Source organism: Alosa sapidissima, chromosome 15 (assembly GCF_018492685.1).
Source record: "Alosa sapidissima isolate fAloSap1 chromosome 15, fAloSap1.pri, whole genome shotgun sequence".
NCBI classification, from domain to species: Eukaryota; Metazoa; Chordata; class Actinopteri; order Clupeiformes; family Clupeidae; genus Alosa; species Alosa sapidissima.
The window spans coordinates 22757759-22776885 of record NC_055971.1 but is presented as its reverse complement, the minus strand read 5'-3'; the positions used below and the strand labels follow the sequence as shown (position 1 = coordinate 22776885).

Sequence of the window (19127 nt, the reverse complement as noted above, 5' to 3'; positions counted from 1 at the left end):
CTGGAACAAAAGAAATCAGCCAACGAACCACCAGATCTTGTTTATTAAGTCTTTCCCCCTGTAAACTAAATTGTGTATTATTGACAAACTGCATAATTCATAGACTACTCAAGATGTGAAAGCATTATATCTTTAAATTAAATAAACCGCTAAAAAGTAACGCGCAATTACATTATTTAGTCCAAAAACCAAATTTGCGCACGAATGTAGATTATGACTCATAGACATTATGGTGAGCGCTCAGCCAAATATTGGTAAAAAAAAGTTTGTTGACACCATTAACACAGCTGTGACAAGACTGGTACTCCAGGTGAACACAATGCAGGCGAACTGACTCACTTTCCGACTTTTACCTCGACGTTGCCCTCTAACGGCAAAATCTCATTCTAACAGTAAAATGCAGTTCTCATTGGTGTGGTGAAATACTGCAAGTAGGAGAGCCAGTTCCTAAAACAAATGGTTGTGCCAGACTTATCAGGCATCAAAAATTAAGGCAGGCCGTAAATATGAATTTGAATATAGATATAAAAATGACACTTACCCATATGTCATATTTTGGAACAAAATATAACATATCCACACAGCAGCAGAATGTGAAGTGATTCTTATTGGGGGCCAAGCAGCGAAGCTGCGAGGACCTCATTGTGTTTCTACGTTTTCCTATTATTATTATTATATGCAATGGAAGTCAATGGCAGCCCATAGAACCGTCTGGTAAAAAGTTGGGAAATTTGCCACACTAATTGGGGACGGTCCCATGATTCATGTCACCAAGTTTCATGTCGGCAACTCGAACCCTCTAGCGCCACCAACAGGCCAAAGTTGGAAGTGTGTTCACTCACGTAAAGTTTGACCCGTAGGTCCGATTTTCAAAAGTCAGGTATCGTTGGAATCCTTGGACCAAGCCGAGTTCAACGCACCCTATGACGTCATTTTCCGCCATGATGGATTTTCCGCCATTTTGGATTTCATCAAAAACACTTAAAATGTATCAGGGGTCACATACTTTCTCTGATTCCCACCAAATTTTACACAGATCATCTTCAGACCAAGCCTCACAAAAGTTATCACTTTTCGTCTTCGGAAGTATTACCGTTCGCCCGTAACAGCCAATCAAAATTTGCGGTAAAGCCGCCAAACAGGAAGTGAGCTCATATCTCAGCAACCCTTGCATTTATCAAAGCCAACATTGGTGCGTGGACTCAGGACCCAATCAGGGGGACGCTCAAGAAATCTGGTGACCTTTGACCTCTAGGGGCGCTGTAATTAAGAATCATGCCTTTTGGCCTGTAGCAGCAGTTTTGCTTAGAATTAAAATGCACTAGTGGTGTCTGGTAGTACTGTTGAATGTCCTTAGGCCGACCCAAGCCAATTTGTGATATCATCGTAATTGATTCGGCTGCCATATTGGATTTAATCAAAAACACATACAAGTTTTCGCAGGTCACAAATTTCAGCGGATCCTCACCAAAATTGGCAGAGACCATCTTCAGACCATGCCTTATCAGTGCATTGCTTTTTGGAACATTTGACAGTAGCATTCGGCTGTAACAGCCAATCGAAACTTGCTGCGAAGCCGCCAAACAGGAAGTGAGCTCATATCTCAGCAACCCTTGCATTTATCAAAGCCAAAATTGGTGCATGGACTCAGGACCCAATCAGGGGGACGCTTACGAAATTTGGTGACCTCTAGGGGGCTCTGTAATTGGCAAAAATGTATTTTGGCCTGTAGTTGCTGCATTATTCTGCAATGGAGGTCAATGGCAGCCCATAGAACCGTCTGGTTCATCCTGATGATGCACAAATAATTTGGTGACCTTTGACCTCTATGGGGGCATTGAAATCACAGCAAGCATGATCATATCTCAATCGATCTTTTATTTGTGATGTGAAACTGATACAGCGAGTTCCATTCAATTAATTCTAATGCGTGCGTGCAAGGGTGGGGCAGGGTGGGACGGGCAGGGGCGATTGCGGCGGTGAGTTGGCTGGTTGAGGGGGCGGCGACACTCAGCCCTGGTTCAGCCACACAAAATCAGTTATGTTTTGATGTGAAACTTGACCTTGTAACTCAGCCAATCTTGGGTTGTTTTGCATGGAACTTGCTGTGACTGCTTAATTCTATATGCCTGATGCCACAGCATTGAGTTACATGGCACATCTGGCCTGCTGAACTGCCTGCTTGGCCCCCACATTGCTGCTTGCAGCTATATTTTAATTAGTTATTTAATTGCATGAGAATGTCTTTGTCAAACGGAGGATCTTATCAATAAGCATTCAGTTCATTGCCATCCATCCATTTATTATAAATACTGGTTATCACATGACTACATTAAAACAGCCCCAAACATTTTTGATACAAATACTATTTTTGAGAATAATGCATTTTTGTATCCTTTATTTTTTATTTAAAAACAATAATTTCTATGGCAAGTATGTACAAGTATGTACATGTACAAAATACTGCTAACTGCATATCCCTGAGGAGTACAGACACAATGGTAGACATTGCATCATTGCATATAATTTAAGGCAAATGTAGCGCACACACAGAACTGTTGGTGAGCTGCTGGTCATTGGCAAATTACTTAGAGTGGGTAGAGAAGTGCTGCACCAACGATACCAATGCTTTTATTAAACGATAACGTTTCGGCCTGGGTCCTTTCACGATCTGAAGAAGGCCCCAGGCCGAAACATTATCGTTTAATAAAAGCATCGATATGGAGCCAGATTGTGCGGCTCTTCTCTACCCTCTCGAAGACATTACATATAAGTCATAAAATACGTTATATGATGCACAGATAACATTAAGTCTACTGACCTTATTATTCACAAGACCAAGGTTTACCTATCTTATCACAATGCAAGTAATTTGAACCTTAAGATAATAAGTACAAAGATAAACACTTGGATGTTTGTGGACTTGACGGAGAGCACGTGTCAACTTTGAATAAAATAATCTTGACCTTTGGGACCACTGCCAGCAGACGTCAGCAAACAGCAGATGTATCATCTCACAGCACTTGGACATGACATTTGGAACAATGCCACATTGAGTTTACGGCAATCACAACCTTAAGACATTCAGAACTATATTCTTATCTACCCAGTGTTGAGGCCTGGTGATGGACAAAAATCCTCCAAAGTTCATCATTAGTCCACAATTCTTGTTTGCTACAGTGACCAACAGAGGGCAGTGCTGGGGTATTTAAAGTTTAAATACTCTAGATAGGATCTCTTTAGCGGAAGCAAATCCAGTAGACCGTCTAATAAAGTACACATAGACTGTTCACCTGAAATATGCCCGTAACAATGTGTATACATGGAATTGTAAAAATTACTTAAATAAAATATTTACAATGACAAAAGATAACAAAACTGATATAATACAGCAATATTCAAAATCTGGGGAGTACAACGTCTCTTTATGTTTTAATGAGGCACTTGTGTGCTAGTAACCCTTGAGATGAACATTAACCTTCATCAATACATAGTCATTTAATGCACTTATATGAACGGTCTGAATGTAACTAGATCTTCATTCATTGAATCGCCCACCAAAGTATACAATGATATATGTATACCTATTCATTCCTCATCTTCAAAACATTTACATTCTTGCCGTTTAGACACACACTTTGATTTCAAGATTGGTTCTCGTCTTAGAGAATTCTATGAGCTTCTTCACACCATCCTTAGTGAACTTGTTGTCAAAGAGCCTGTAGTGAAATGAAAACCACCAAATTAAACAAATGGTAGCATTTAAAATGAATGATTACTTGTTATATCGTCATGATGTGCAGCACTCACCATAAATACTGAAGAGTTGAGTTCTCTGTCAGGGCATCCATCAGAAGTTCAGCCCCTTTGTCTGTTATCTGGTTGTCACGAAGTCTAAAGATAAAAAAGTAAACAGAGCCTTATGAAAAAATCAGCCTCCCACACATACAGTATGCACAGCACTAAGGTATACACAGTACAATACAGGGTAGACTGTATAGACACCCCATAATGTCTCAGTATGGAGATTGGAGAAGGAGGAAATTGTTTGACAAAATTCATATTCTATATCTGCCATTCTGGACGAACTGGCTGAAGCACTACAACATCCTGACAGTCCAACCTCATCAACTGTGAAGCACTTTGGGTCAACTCTAATGTTTTTAAATGTGCTATACAAATAAAGCGACTTGACTTGACTTGACTGTAAGTTGAGGTCCATGTAGATAAAGATTCTTCATTAAATCTGTCGTGCACAACTGTAGGAGCAATTTGTGCTTCTGTCTACAACTTTATTAACAAAAGATATCTTGTCTTTCCCTTACCTTATATCTTTCAAAGCACAATTTGTCTTCAGTAAATCAGCAAGATGTCCTGCTCCTCCATCAGAAATGTCATTGATGGCCATTCTACAAAGACATCAGACATTACTTTTTAAAATGCTTCAGCAATTTTTGTTGTTGTTCTTTAAAGCAACATATTTAGATAATAAAGGTATTGTGTGAAGAAGAAAGGTATTGTGTGAAGAACATTTCTATAACATCTTATACACACACTATGACTCCAATAGCTCCAGGTTATTCACTGTGTAGTTTTGTTTGCTAGGTCAGATTACACTTACAATGTATAAGTATAAGTATATATAGTCTTTTGATCCCGTGAGGGAAATTTGGTCTCTGCATTTATCCCAATCCGTGAATTAGTGAAACACACACAGCACACAGTGTACACACAGTGAGGTGAAGCACACACTAATCCCGACGCAGTGAGCTGCCTGCATCAACAGCGGCGCTCGGGGAGCAGTGAGGGGTTAGGTGCCTTTCTCAAGGGCACTTCAGCCGTGCCTACTGGTCAGGGTTCGAACCGGCAACCCTCCGGTTACAGGTCCGAAGTGCTAACCAGTAGGCCACGGCTGCCCCGAATGTATGAACAGCTATTGCAGAACAACTCTTCTACACAAAATATACTGGCAATGTCAGTAGCATTTCTACTGTAGTTTACATTAACATTGTTGCTGTTGATTTTTTCAAGGAAAGTCTGCTACCTGTTGGCTTTTGCTTGTGATTTTACCTGAGATCAACAACAGTCCGGTTGTCCTTCAGTGTGTCTGACAGGATCCGGACCCCTTCACAACCAAGTCCAGTCTTCACTACCCTGTAAACAAACACACAAGGAAATGCACATTGAGATCACGCCTCAGAGAGCACTGCAATGGGCCACTGTTCACTCAGCGTGGGTTTGGTTAAGAGCCACTCACCACAGCCTCTCGACACGGCAAGCTGGAGTCTTAAGCGCCTTGGAAAGCACAGCGGCTCCCTCAGGACCAAGGGGATTCTGTCCCAGGCTTTTAAAGGGGGTGAAAGGATAGAACAAACCGGAATGTGATTTTCAGGGAATTTCATTCTCTGTTTGTTCACACCAGTGGACAGCTTTGAAGAGTGCTGATTGTTGAGCCAGAGGAGCTTACAGGGCCAATCTCACCTGAGGGTGCGGAAGAGAGGAAGCACGGGCAAAAGTCTGCGTAGCCCCTCCGCGTCCAGACCCTGGGCGTCCAGCTTGAGCGTGTCCAGGTCGGGGCTAAGCTGAAGCAGGAAGGCCAGCTCGCTCCAGTCCTTCTTCTCCAGAGACGAGTGTTCTGACCGGGGCATCTGCGCCAGCACCTGCAGCCAGCTCTGCAGCCGCTGGGACAGGCCTGAGTCCTGAGCCTCGTACAGGCAGTGGCACACATTCACCTGTCGCTCTGGGCAGAGGCTGCAGCTCTGGAGCTGTGAGTGAAGGAGAGACAGGTAGAACGGAGGGGCAGTGGATGGAGTAGAGGGTGAAGAGGAGCAGAACAGAGATCCCGTCCTGGGGAAAAGGCCATCTAAGGTGAGGCGGGTTCGTGGAACCATGAGGCCAGAAACAAACCTGGAGGAGTGACAGGAGAGATTCATTGAGATGAATTAGTTAGCATTGGTGGCGCTTCAGAATGTTAAGAGGTTGTTCAGTAACTTAAGTGTTCCAAATTCAGTGCAGTTCCACATGGATTCATCTGAAAGTGTCCTTGTGCAACACACTTTATCTGAACAGAACTGGTGTCAGTAAGGTGTTCATTATAGTATTATGAATGCATTTAGCAGACTTACTTCCATGCAATGCCTACATGGAGTTAATTTAACATTCAGTGGGGGAAAAAAATACACATTTCATAGAGAATTATAACTGATATTAATTATATCTTTATTACAACTTTGTATGACTTGTTATGGCTTATTATATCTTTATGTTTTATTCACGGTGCTAGGCAGCCTGGATTCTATGGACTTCGTTTTCACCTCAACGAAGGAACCAATCACAGAACGGAGGTGGGACAGCAAGACGATGACGACACACCGAAGAGGTTATGCGCTACAGTACGTACAGACACATTTGATAAGACATTTGTAGCGCCCCATAAACTGCTCTGGGCATTCGTAAACCACGTTTCAAATACGAGAAAATGAGCGTGTAGTTCCCAGACCCCATCTCAATGAGATGAGGTCTGACGTTAGCCAGGCTACTAGCAGATGCTTTTATTACAAAAATATACAAAAACAGGAATAACATTCAAGCTACAATGCAGAGGAGACCTTATGAATTAATACTACATCAATCAACACAGTAAAGTAGTTTAGATGACAGAAGTTAAAGGTACTAGTCAACGTGTACAGAAAGAGAAATTGGTAGAAGAAGAAGGTAGAGGAGGGAAGAAAGGGCAGTGCATGGTAAGTACGTATTAGGTGTGTTAGGTTGTTAGAAGTGTAAGGAGATGAGGCAGCCTTGAAAAAGTTGGGTCTTCAAGAGCTTCTTGATAGAGAGGGACAATATTAACTATACCTTTATACCATGATATTAAGTATATCTATATAATGTCTTTATTATGAATACTACTGTTAAATTTACCTGCAGAACAAGTCCATATGTCCCGACTGTTTCTGCTCGCTCCACAGAAGAGCCTTCTTGACGTGTCGTTTCAGAAGACCTTTGGCCCCGAGTAGCTTCTTGGACGTGGAGGTCATTAGCCTCTGGAGTGCTGGCGGAAGCTTGAACGTGTGAGGCTGCTGCCCAGCAAATGGGTCTGAGCCGGACAGCGATTCATACACAAAGTACGTGGCCGCCAGAAACTCCTGCACACTGGTGTGGATGAAGTAGAAGTTCTTCTCCAGCGTGAGTGAGGTGCTGTCCTCTTTCAGGATCTCCACCAGGAAGACCCCGCGCGAGACATCAGCGCGGTCCAAGGAGAGTCCCGCGCGGTCCAGGTCCGCGCAGTCGAAGAGAAACCGTCTCTCCACCAGCCCCTGGAAAGCCAGGACCCCGAGGCCTCTCAGCACTGGGCGGCTCTCCTGCAAGATGCGCGGAGCATCCTGAAGGAGGCGCCAGCGAGAATCCTCCTCCCTCCCTTCCCCATGGAACACCAGGATGGACTTCAGGAAACAGCAGTAGATGTCTGTGATGGTCAGTGTCTTCACTGAGGATGTTATTAACACAGCACTAGGATCAGTAGGGATGCATGGTGCAGAGGGTGTCGCATCCTCGGACACACTTTTACTGTTGTCCGCTGCAGGGACAGGTTGGGTGAGACCAGGGCTTCCATTGTACAAGGCTGTGGACACAATCCAGCAGAAGGCAGGGACGTGACACATAAGCTGCAAGGGCTTATGGGTGGACACGTAATCCCACACCTGTGCTCCAGCCTGCACCGAGCTGCAGTTGTGTCTGAAGTACTCCTGCTGCTGAGCTGGTGTGAAGCCCAGAACACTGCAAAACACGTTCACCAGCTCCGGAGGGACCTTGGAGACAGCGTGGGGTCGGGAGGTGAGGAGGATGGAGATACCTGGGAGAAGGTTGCCTTTGAGTAGGTTCACCACCATGGCGCCCACGGGCATTGCCCGCTCCGGGTCTGAACACTTGGGGGTGCGTTTGAAGTCCAGCGGAAAGCAGAATTCGTCGAGTCCGTCGAGGATGAGAAGCACGCGCTCAAGCTTGTCGCCCATGATCTCAGTCAAAACGGGCTTCAGGTGACTGTAATGCATGGACAGCAGACCTTGCAGACTGTCTGGCTCCGTGAGAAGGTTCAGCTCCCGGAAGGACAGAGACAGGATGATCTTTTTGCTGTCCTTCTGTGAGGACCACTCGTGGACGAGTCGCCGGACCACCGTGGTCTTGCCACTACCCGCCACGCCTGACAGCAGGGTCAGGCCATCCCCCGGGACTGCCAGCAGACTCTGGTACATCTCCCTGAACACACAGATCTCCCCTTGCCCTTTACTCTCCTGTGCATGACCCCTGAAAGACTCTCCGACCATGGCCGCCTCATGCTGGTGCTGCAGGTGCACCTCATAGCCTGGCCTCTTGGACAGCGTGATGTCAGTGTAGGGCTTAGCCTGCCTGCTGTCTGGAGCTTTAGCTTTGATGTTACCTGAGTGTTTGGGGCCGTGCTCCTTGCCCAGTACTTCTCTGTGTCTTTGAAGGTGCTCCTGTAAGTTCGGCTGGATGGAGATGTTAGGGTTCTTGGTTCCCGAGGCGGTCTGAACCCTTGGCATGACTTTAAAGAAAGCACAGCAGGCATCCTCTCCTCGACCGTACAGCACATCCAGCAAGTTCCGCATGCGATCGCGATCTCCTAAACACCCTCCCCCTCTTACCAGGCTCACATCCTCCTCAGTGATAGCACCAGCTTGGGAAAGGAGGTCCAGAAGAGATGTCACATGTTTGCTCCAAGCATCAACAAGCTCCACGCGGCTCTCCCGTACCTGTTCACTGAATGGCCCCACAGCCATTTGCAGTGCAGTGATGCAATGCAAATGTCACCTGTGAAGGCAGAGGGGATACTAACGTTCAGACTTAGAATGTCACATGATATTGGCAAAAACAAATATCTTCATTCGAACATGTCGTCGAAGCAGAAGCACAAAGGCATGCAAATTTAGTTAAATAAGTGGGTAAATAAAAGATGTTCCATGGATAATGTCAGCATTTCTTGGCAACATCCACAAATTTGAGCAGCTATGATGTCTATGGCATCCTGTCATAAGGTGATATTTGCTGCAGGCTATCTATCCTGGATGATCTAAGCACTCAGTGCAGAACAACTCCGATTACCTGAGTCCATCTGAGTCTGACAGGTCTCTCAAGTCAAGACTAAAGGACCGATGAATACAGGCATATTGATTAACTTAGTTGGCCAAAAGATTGCTCAAAAAGACAGTGAAGGTTGTCAGTGCTATGTCTGAGCTTAAATCAGAAACTGCAAACTGGTTAACCATTTTTCACAACTCTACTGTTAACAGTGCTGTAACAACTGCATGAAAAGGAAAAATATTGATTTACAAAAAAAGTATGTGTTTTGTCGATAATAATAGGATGTCTTACCAAATCCTCCAAACTAGACACATTTCCAGGTTAGATGCAGAACCCCTTGCCCTCACCTGTTGATGCAAATTAGAATATAAAGTGTATTTTTTGTTGTAAATGGCAGACCTCACCTTACACCTAAAGTCACTTGAGTGCCAATAAAACGCTCATGAAGGCGTTTTGGGGAATTCCCAGTTGCCAATTCACAACCTGTGTAACACAACTGTATAGCTTATGTTCAACATTGTAAATGTTCCTCTGTGTGAAGAAAGTGGCATATTTGTGCATGATTAGGGTATCAATAAATTAATTAATTAATACATTAATAAAATAAATAAATAAATAAATAACTGGCTGATGACAGCAACACGTGCAGCATCTGGTAGGCTGTCCTACGTGTAAGGAAACGTTAATGTGCAGATCTTTTTCATTAGTTTTTTATATTTACTAAACCTGTCCTGCACGGATGTGCACATTGACTTTCTTCATAGGCTACAATCTAATCTTGTTAGTTTGTATTTCAATGGCTATAGCCAACAGTTCTGCTCAGAAGACTTCTCAAAGCGTGCAAGTTGAACACTGGGAATTCCCCGAGTCTTCACTGTAAATGTTTCTAGAAGTTTTGAGTCAATTTACATGGAGCAGGCTATTATACACTATTATGTAAAAAAAAAATGTATGTAATTTGTAAAATTTTTACAAATTACAAACGATATATTGCCTGTATTCTGTACAAATCACCTACAAGTCAGGAATGTTGTGTTTGTGGATAGCACAACGCGTGTGAATCAAGGAATATTGTAGATCGTGGTGCATTAGGTTTTAATGAGATAAATATAGGCCTACCCCCATAGCAACCTGGGGAATATGTAACAGTGATGAACAAATAAGCAACATAAACAGCATTTAACGTCATCATGCCAAATTGATAGTATGTAGCCTACCTGAACAAATGACGGAATACCTAACCTATTTGGAGAGGTCACATATGCAAATGATCCAGGCGTTTTATCACAACGAAGGTAAAAAAGACGAGTATTTTAATTTAGGCTGTGATTTGATATGTCTTCCAACTTGATAGCGAAGATTATGAAAAGGGTGTTTGTCTTCACTCAAAAGTAGTCTATCTGACGCAATTCTGGAACTCCTCCAGTCACGCTCACTGGGCAATTCCAGTATTAGCAATAGGCAATAGGCTGCTAGCTTCTATACAGCTTTCATATTGTAGAAGCCTACAAATACTCGCATATTATTCCCTCAATAATAGAGGTCAAACGTAACAGGGGTAATCCAGTAGGCTCCTTCCGTAAACTCGTAGTAGAGTTTGAGAAACTAAGTTGTGAACCCATACAACACAACATGTCACTATTACTACTTTCAGTTTCGGATTTCTAACTAACTTTGCAACATTCCATACGATGTAGACATAGACACTACAAGGATGTAGCCTAGCCTGCTATTGAGGTGTAGACACTCACATAAACGTCTTTCATACAATCTGGCATCTAATTTGACAGTAGGCCTAGGCCATTTCTCAAGTAGCCTACCTTGCAATATGCCTATCTTCCATTCTTTCCAGTAAGTGTGGAGTTATTTTTGCACTAGTGTTGGTTGTGGGAGTATTTTTGCTGACAGTGCAATATATTCAAACACAATAGTTGAAATGCCTATTAGTGCTTTATTTTTAACTTACAGTTGATATTTGTCAGTTTATACTTAAAGAGTATTTTGCCCATTCATTCAATGTATACATAATAGATTAATGTGATTTTCTATTAGGACCATAACATTTTATTTGAAAGGATTGACAAGTTTAATTATGCAATTTCAGAACATTAGGTCAATGATGCCAAGCAACTGTCTGAGGAAAATAAACTGCTGAAAGACAAAAAGTTGGTCTTTAACCAGTAGAAATACATTAAATATTTAGCTGTAGCGGAAGGCACAATAGTGTCATTCTAAAAGAGATAAAAGATTTTTAAAAAAGCATAACACCCCTTTGCATTCTCACTTGCCTCTCACCACAGCTTTGCAAGCTTGCAGAAGGGCAGAACAAAACAAAAATCCTTACATCTTTCCTGGCTAATGTCAGGGCAGTGGCGTGTTATTAGAAGTTGTTACCCTGGTGGATCATTACCAAAAGTAGACTTGGAACAGGGCTTGTCAATGAGAGGTTGTACTCTCCCAGGCAGTATAACTTAGGCACACAAAACTGTTTGGATCAGTTTTCCAGTTGTTTAAAGGGGGAATGGTCTAAGTCTATGCAGTTCTACCAAGTCTACGGAATTGTGGGTGAATACATTTTCAGAAAGTCCATTACCTTTGCATACATAATGTGGTGCAAATTTTGTTTTGAGTTTCAAAACCCTTTAAATAAATCTTATATTACACAAAGAGTAGAAAATAATTACAAAATGTGAATTATAATGATTTTTTTTTATGCTTTAAGAAATCAGTTGCGTCTTTTTTTTTATACAAAGTATTCAAATGACAAAAAAATATATAGTGTTTTTGGTCTTGTTGTTTTACTCTACAATTAACTTTACATTTGATCCAAAGCATGCCACCACATTACAGTCATCCTTCACATTTCTCCTCACTGGAGAATAATTGGTTCAAAGAAGCTTAATAAAAATCTAAATAGTTATGAATTATGCAGTACAAAGCAAGGCAAAACAAAACAACACAAAGAAACTATTAGGTCACTCATGTCTTTCAAGTGCTTGGCCTGAACAAAACGGGTATCAATCAAAACAGTCAAGACCATAACGCTGTGTTTTGTCTAATGTGGGAAGATTTGTTTAGTAGCATTTCATATCTACATATACAAAATCAATCTTACAGGAATACACAATCTGAACAATATATTTTTTGTGTATACCTTTCTGTCTTTCTTGTGTAAAACATTTGGACTATAGTGTTGAGACAAAGACTCAGATGCTGCCTCTTACAGAAATAACAGATACTACCAAGATGCCTGCAACTGGAACACTTGAAGTTATATTTATCCAGTGTATTGGAGGGACTATCTATCCTTAAGTGTAGTTGCATGTTTGAGTCTGGCTGTGTTTTTACAGTATGAAATATAGAACAATGCTACTCATGTTACATTTCAGACTCAACATTGTCATACATGGAATATAAGTAAGGTAGTGTCTGCATTAGATAAAGGCACTGGTTTAGGATGACAAATTAGACAGAAGCCAAACAACAGTTACCCCATTTCCTACCCATCTCCCCCTCTCTGTAAGTCTCTTTTGCCTGGGCGTTACCACTCAATGTATGTGTCTAAGACCTTTGTAGGCCTAGAGTGAATCCAAAAGTGACCAACCAGAGAGCTGAAACGGAGTGGGCTTCCCTACAGTTCCTGATACTTCTCCATTTTGTGCCCTGCACACTCTCACAACTCACAAAATTTGAGCAATTTCCCTTCACTTACTTTGTACTTATTTGGCAATGCAAAAGAAAGACAAAGCGGCATGTGTACCTCAGACTTATCCTCCCATCTCTACCCAAACATAACGAGAGATAATTTCAACATCCAAACTAACGACAAGGCCCATTATGACGGACATGGCTTTGTAATGCATACTGCTTTGAGTGGCACTGAGAGCAGTCGCATACAGGGTCAGAAGCTGAGTATATGACAGATAATAATGGATGAACCTGAACAGAGAGCAGTGATACAAACTAACAGTTAACCCTGATTATCTCCAATGACTTATAGCTGAGGTTATCTCTAGCACTTTTTCAATGGATTCCACTCCCCAACGAAAAAGCAACAGATAAAGAGAGGACAGGGGAAAATGCAGTAAACATTGTTATTCCTTGGCTTCAAATGTAAAATTATAATATTCAAAACAACAGTATTAATCCCCCCCAAATATATATATATATATAAACATAAATATCGATTAGTTCGCTTGAAGATTCACAATTGGAAGCAGAATCGTTTGCCGTCATTGGAGCCGGTGTGTGATTGATGTGGCAGACGAGGCAGTCCGCAGTCATGATTGGCAGACAGAAGAGTGGATCTGGACAGGCAGTCCAGTGCGGAATCAGGAAGTGCTTAGTAACTGTCATCATCTTGAGTTCAGGCGAGGAGCAGTCTGCAAAACAGTTTTGAAAAAAATGTGATTTCTCTTCCTCATATCACACTCAGAAGTGGTTATTATTTGAAGTGTCCTGAAAAGCTGTTTCCACACACTGGCTCTGAATGTACAGTATGTCCTACCAATCAGATTCATAATTCTTACATCCAATACTAAACAAACCATTTGAAGTCTCAACATGTGGTGTTGATTGCCTGATCGCTTTACACCGATTGATGAGTGTAGCTATTTGTACAGTATATTTTGCTTTCAGTAGGACTGACAGCCCCCACACACCCAACTTACCACAGATAAGTGTCCATTCTTGGCCTTGGCAATGAGCAGGTCTGAGCCAGCAGTGAAGTCTATGATCCCTTCTTTTCCTGGACCCCCTGTGAATGTTATACTGCGGAGAGAGAGAGAGAGAGAGAGAGAAAGAGAGAGAGAGAGAGAGAGAGAGAGAGAGAGAGAGGTGACTTACTTCCTCAAACACAGCTCTGAATCACTGGACACTTGAACATGCACATGAAACAGTTCATTGTGTTGAAAGTTTTGCAGAGAAAGGTCCCTTGGTGGACTGAGCTCAACACTCACCTCCCCGGGTTGATGTTGATGCTGTTGATTTTGTCGGCACAGATTGCCAGTTTTGTCAGAGTCTCAATGACATGTTCACTCTGGAGAACCACATCCCCCTGCACATGAGAAGAAAAGCAGAGATCACTCACCTTAGAACTATGAAGACTAAAAGTGCAGTGACATGCATTTCATAGCAAACCTAACTGCATCACTAGATTTCAAAACCATTGCTGCAGCTTATATGTGTAACAAAGGCCAAAATAAACTTCAAAACTAGATGGGAACAAAAGGGCTATGTCATCGGTTCTGTGTTGTGATAGTTTCCTTCAGCCTTCAGGTGAGCAGGAGGTTCGGTCTCACCTTCTGCTTGTTATCCTCACATGGCACATGCAGAACAAAGACGCCATCGCTGAGGGAACTCACTGAGATTCCTGAGGACACAAATGGAGCGTAGCATTAGTTAAGGCAGGCCACGGAGTCACGCCCAGCAACTTGGCTAACTGCTCAGCTGATTACTCCCTCTTACAGTATATTGGTGGACATCATTCAGGGCGCCCTTTTTAAGCTGCTGTAGCCTGCCTACTCATGCCTCTTTCTTTGCAAGGCTTTTTGCAACCCACCTCCACCCCATCTCCTCCTCATACATCTGACTTATCAATGTCTAGTTGTTGTTGTCTAGTTGTTGTCAGGTCAGGTCTGTTCTGTACCCTATGGGGGTTATATCTTGCTGCTCCCTCTGCCTTAGGCTTTCTATGTTTGCACGTGAAAGGGCAGGGGGCTCCCAGAACAGAGCCATACCGCCAAATTAAACATTATGCGATACAAATAGTAATCAACTACCTGGACATAGTGGTCCTGACTGAAACACAGCAAGTATATAGTAGCATCACGGCCACTCCTGACGTTACAGCTCTTCAAGGCAACCCACACGGAAACATAATCATACACTATCACACAGTCATTTTTTAGCATTAGCTAAATGCTAAATGCTTTCAGTATGCACCCACACGTAGTGTCTTGTTGATGGGCTCTAACAGAGATTAAGGTTTGGGAGAAGTTGTTACCTTTCAGAGAGTTGTAGTCGACGCGTTGCTTCAGTTTGGCTTCCTCCACAATGACGACACAGTTTGCTGTGAGGAGCAGCTGCCGGGAGCGCGCTTTGTATCCTTTCCTGTCATACTTGGTCACTGGAATTGCATACTGTTTGTATACACAAAACAGCTTACTGTTAATTTCACACACACACACACACACACACACACACACACACACACACAAAACAAAAGAACAAACCATTCCCACAACACATACACACCCACACACAGGCATACACAGGCACACACACAGACACACACACAGACACACACAAATACACACACAAACAAACACACACACCACACACACACAAACACACACACCGACACACAGGCATACACAGACACACACACACACACAAACACACAGGCATATACAGGCACACACACACACCGACACACAGGCATACACAGACACACACACACACACACACACAAACACACAGGCATATACAGGCACACACACAGACACACACACACACAAACACACACAAGCACACACACAAACACACACACAGACACACACACACCACACACACACACCACTAAATACTTACATACGTGTTAAGAACCTAACATGCACTCCCAAATGTATTTTGATAAGGAGAAAAGCTTGCTCTTGAGCTCACCTTCATCTTCTCACTTCCAAGAGCCTGGAGCACCTTGGGGTTGATGTCCTCTCCATCTAGGCAGGAACAAACACCACTGTGTAAGAACATCGTTTCAGGACACTTCAGAGCCATTAAGACGGCATGTAGAAGGTTCAGTGTGGAACCATTAAGGGGGACGTGGACAGCAGAACTACTCACTGAGCCTGGTGCCCACAAAGAGTTTGGGGACACTCTGAGGGTAGTTGTCTTTCTTGTCCTTGAAGATTTCGCTTGCTACCATTTTCTGCTCCATCTGTAGATTGAAGACACGAATAGAGGAGAGAGAGAGAGAGAGAGAGAGAGAGAGAGAGAGAGAGAGAGAGAGAGAGAGAGAGAGAGAGAGAGAGAGAGAGAGAGAGAGAGAGAGAGAGCAGTGAGCAGCTGGAGGACAAAATGGGAGAGGATCTACTGTGTATATTTCTTTTCTTTTCTTTTGAACTCACTTGGTGTTTCCATTCTGGGCTGATGCTCTTGCAGTACTTCCACACCATGTTCTGCATGCACATTTTGCGCAGATGCTCTGATGCCTGTCACAAACAGAACAACAAGAGAGTTGACCAAAGCTTGGTCACACCATTGTCAGTGCTTGTGTTTGTGTTTCAAGGGATTGTGGGTTATGTAGTCACATGGTACCTCAGCCAGGGCAGGTGGGGGAGTGGGCCAGCTTTTGTCCAGCACGGTCTTGGGCAGGCTCCTGTGGAGTTTCATTAGGAAAGAGTAGCGCACATAATCCAGGAAGTACTCATTCTCTGGGCATCTAGGCTGGTGTCTGTAGATGAAGCCCTTGATGAACCTGTGGAAAGGGGATGGGCATTTTTAAGAGTTGGCTTTAGTCAAACCCCGAGTCGACACATGGCCAGTTCATAGGCAAAATGGTTAGCGTATATTCTATACCATTTCTATTTATTTTTAAGGATTGAAGCTAGGAATTGCCCCTCATAATCGGATTACAAAACAGTGCGTAGTCGTACATTGCTGCAGTTTCCAGCTAAATCAAAAGCAACATTACTGGATAGTTTGATGAGTAATATACCTTTGGTTCAACAGAAAAGCCTTTGACGGTCAACAGAGAAAACAAATGCTTCAAAATAACAGAACCTTCCACCACGTCACAGCTACATGTCACCACTGCCCATTCTGCTGCACAAAATATGACGGGTTTGAAGACTTGCCCTAGACATAATCTTCACTTCCTTTTTAATCTGAATCCTCTTTTCTTCTCATAATGTGTTGGGCCACGTTAATGGAAGTTCCCATCTCAACACTGCATCAAATGTGAAGGCCTGAACTAGTATCCACTTTAGATTCATGCAACCTTATACATTACCATGATTAATTTCTACTAGTAAATTCACCGTATTGTGGGACATGACATCTCTGTCAACTTTGCCAGGTATCACAAGTGGACACTTGGACACTTGTGAAACTTTCTGACACTTTCTGAAACCATCTCATGTGACTACATACACAGACAGTCATACACGCCAGAAATCATGGGAATATGCAGAGGGAAAATAAGGAACCTGTTCAATTCTTCCAAATATATGCAAGGCCATTTCAATGATACTCTTGGTATTGCAGCATCTGAGCAATCTATTAGCCTTTAAACGGCTCCTTTTCAGTTACTTTGAATCAAATTAAAAAGGGAAAGTCTGCCATTCTGAGATAAACCAGGGACAACTCTTGAAAACCCAGGACATTTCCAGTTTGGTGGTCAATACCATTAAAATATCTATTGTTTTTATCTATAAAAAGGGGGAACAGTTCTGGTTTCCATGCATTTTGACAGGCCACTATGGAGGTCTGGTCACCCTAGCCAAAGTCAACGTATTGCTACTGAAAGTAAGAGCACCCACTTGCGGATAGTGTCGGCCGCCTGCCTCCTGCGCTGGGCTTTCTTGCAGGCCAGGATTCCTCTCCACCATGCCTGGATCACAATGGCTGTGGAGTCACATGTCACACGGGGTCAAGCAGACTGACATTACAGGAACACATCTCACAGAAACAGCACTTCAAGCTCACGCAGAATTCACCAAGCGTTGGATTGTTCACCCACTAATAGGGAACGTGAGCTGGGGTTAGACCGTCGTGAGACAGGTTAGTTTTACCCTACTGATGATGTGTTGTTGCAATGGTAATCCTGCTCAGTACGAGAGGAACCGCAGGTTCAGACCATGCAATAGTGACATGTGATAAAATAGAGGATTGGAGCAGGAGAAGCTTAGATCACACACCATTGCTCCTCAGTTTGCGGTACTTGGTCTTTTGGCTGTAGCCTTTCCAGGCTGACTGCAGTTTGGTAGCTGTAAAAACACAGATTGTATTCATGATTATGATTGGATCAAAATTATTTCTCATATAATATTTTCACTCCTACATTACTATTAATTATTATACTGACAGACAAACTCACCTATACTGTGTTTCCTTGTTTCCAACGCATCTTCAGTGGCAAACAGAGTCTTTGGGAATCGGATGAAGATCTTAGACCTGTGAAGGCAGAAATGTCATGCTTCAGATCAGTCACCGTTTCCAGGAAACCAGGAGGATTCTAGTGCATACTGAATGTTTTTGTTGGTCATTTAGGTCATTAGAATTTGGTTCCAAAACACTATCTCTATTTTTAAAAACATTAAACATTTTTAAAAACATTAAAAAGTCATGTAATTTAACTGTGTATTTCAGGTAATATCAATAAAATTGTGTTGGTTTGACTGAATAAATATAAATCCAACAACAATACCCAATTACAATTCTATTGAAATTACTTGGAAAACAAAATATAAAAAAAAATCATTAAAATGGAGGATATAGCGTTTTGGAACAAAACTCTTCATTTCCTGTTGTGTTTTACTGTAGAGCAGAACTTGCTACTTCAGCTTTCAGACTGTCGATCTCTGTTGATAATGACCAACCTGCCCAATTTGTACTCTTCCGGCTTGTAGCCGAGGTGTTTGACCAGTGTAGACACTCCATCTACCAGACGGCCATTCCAGCTGGGCCAGGTCTCTGGACACAGGGACTTATATCTACAAGAAAGCCGAGGAGGGAAACGTGGCAGAGTTAATACAAACTACAAAAACAACAGACTTTAAAATAAACTATTCACAAATACCATCATCAAATAATCACACAGTGTCATTTAAATCAAGTACTCCATAGAATGTATGTCAGCAGTGTCAACCAGCCATTCTTACAATAAGTATACATGATTCATACATCATCATGTATACTAATATAGAATCCAACATTTATAAAATGTAAAATTGAATCATGGTCAAAACATATACCGAAAATGTAAAAAGTTAAATGCAGAACTGTATTATTCAAAGGCAATCAAGGTG

The 19127-nt window shown here is 42.5% G+C and overlaps 2 protein-coding genes across 5 annotated transcripts in view; both read right to left on the bottom strand.

Annotated features, from left to right (window-relative positions):
* Positions 1-2380: 2380 nt before the first annotated feature.
* On the bottom strand, positions 2381-10735 carry si:dkey-118k5.3 (NLR family CARD domain-containing protein 3). The gene is made up of 9 exons (XM_042063602.1): positions 10317-10735; positions 9391-9446; positions 6922-8829; positions 5482-5907; positions 5258-5344; positions 5071-5154; positions 4326-4409; positions 3811-3894; positions 2381-3719 (listed from the first exon to the last, which is right to left on the bottom strand). The coding sequence occupies exons 3-9, from the start codon at positions 8796-8798 to the stop codon at positions 3626-3628; spliced, it is 2736 nt and encodes a 911-aa protein (XP_041919536.1). The 5' UTR covers positions 8799-8829; positions 9391-9446; positions 10317-10735; the 3' UTR covers positions 2381-3625.
* A 295-nt stretch (positions 10736-11030) lies between these two features.
* Positions 11031-19127, bottom strand: part of myo1cb (myosin Ic, paralog b) — a 45691-nt gene continuing 37594 nt past the window's right edge. For all 4 annotated transcript variants that reach the window (XM_042064160.1, XM_042064159.1, XM_042064162.1 and 1 more), the window contains 13 exons: positions 18699-18812; positions 18197-18273; positions 18018-18086; positions 17640-17724; positions 16417-16576; positions 16227-16310; positions 15943-16036; positions 15763-15818; positions 15104-15239; positions 14400-14470; positions 14058-14155; positions 13770-13869; positions 11031-13481 (listed from right to left, as the gene is read on the bottom strand). In XM_042064160.1, coding sequence (XP_041920094.1) covers positions 13455-13481; positions 13770-13869; positions 14058-14155; positions 14400-14470; positions 15104-15239; positions 15763-15818; positions 15943-16036; positions 16227-16310; positions 16417-16576; positions 17640-17724; positions 18018-18086; positions 18197-18273; positions 18699-18812 — 1171 coding nt within the window. In that variant the 3' untranslated portion in view covers positions 11031-13454. The remainder of the gene's footprint in view (positions 13482-13769; positions 13870-14057; positions 14156-14399; positions 14471-15103; positions 15240-15762; positions 15819-15942; positions 16037-16226; positions 16311-16416; positions 16577-17639; positions 17725-18017; positions 18087-18196; positions 18274-18698; positions 18813-19127) is intronic.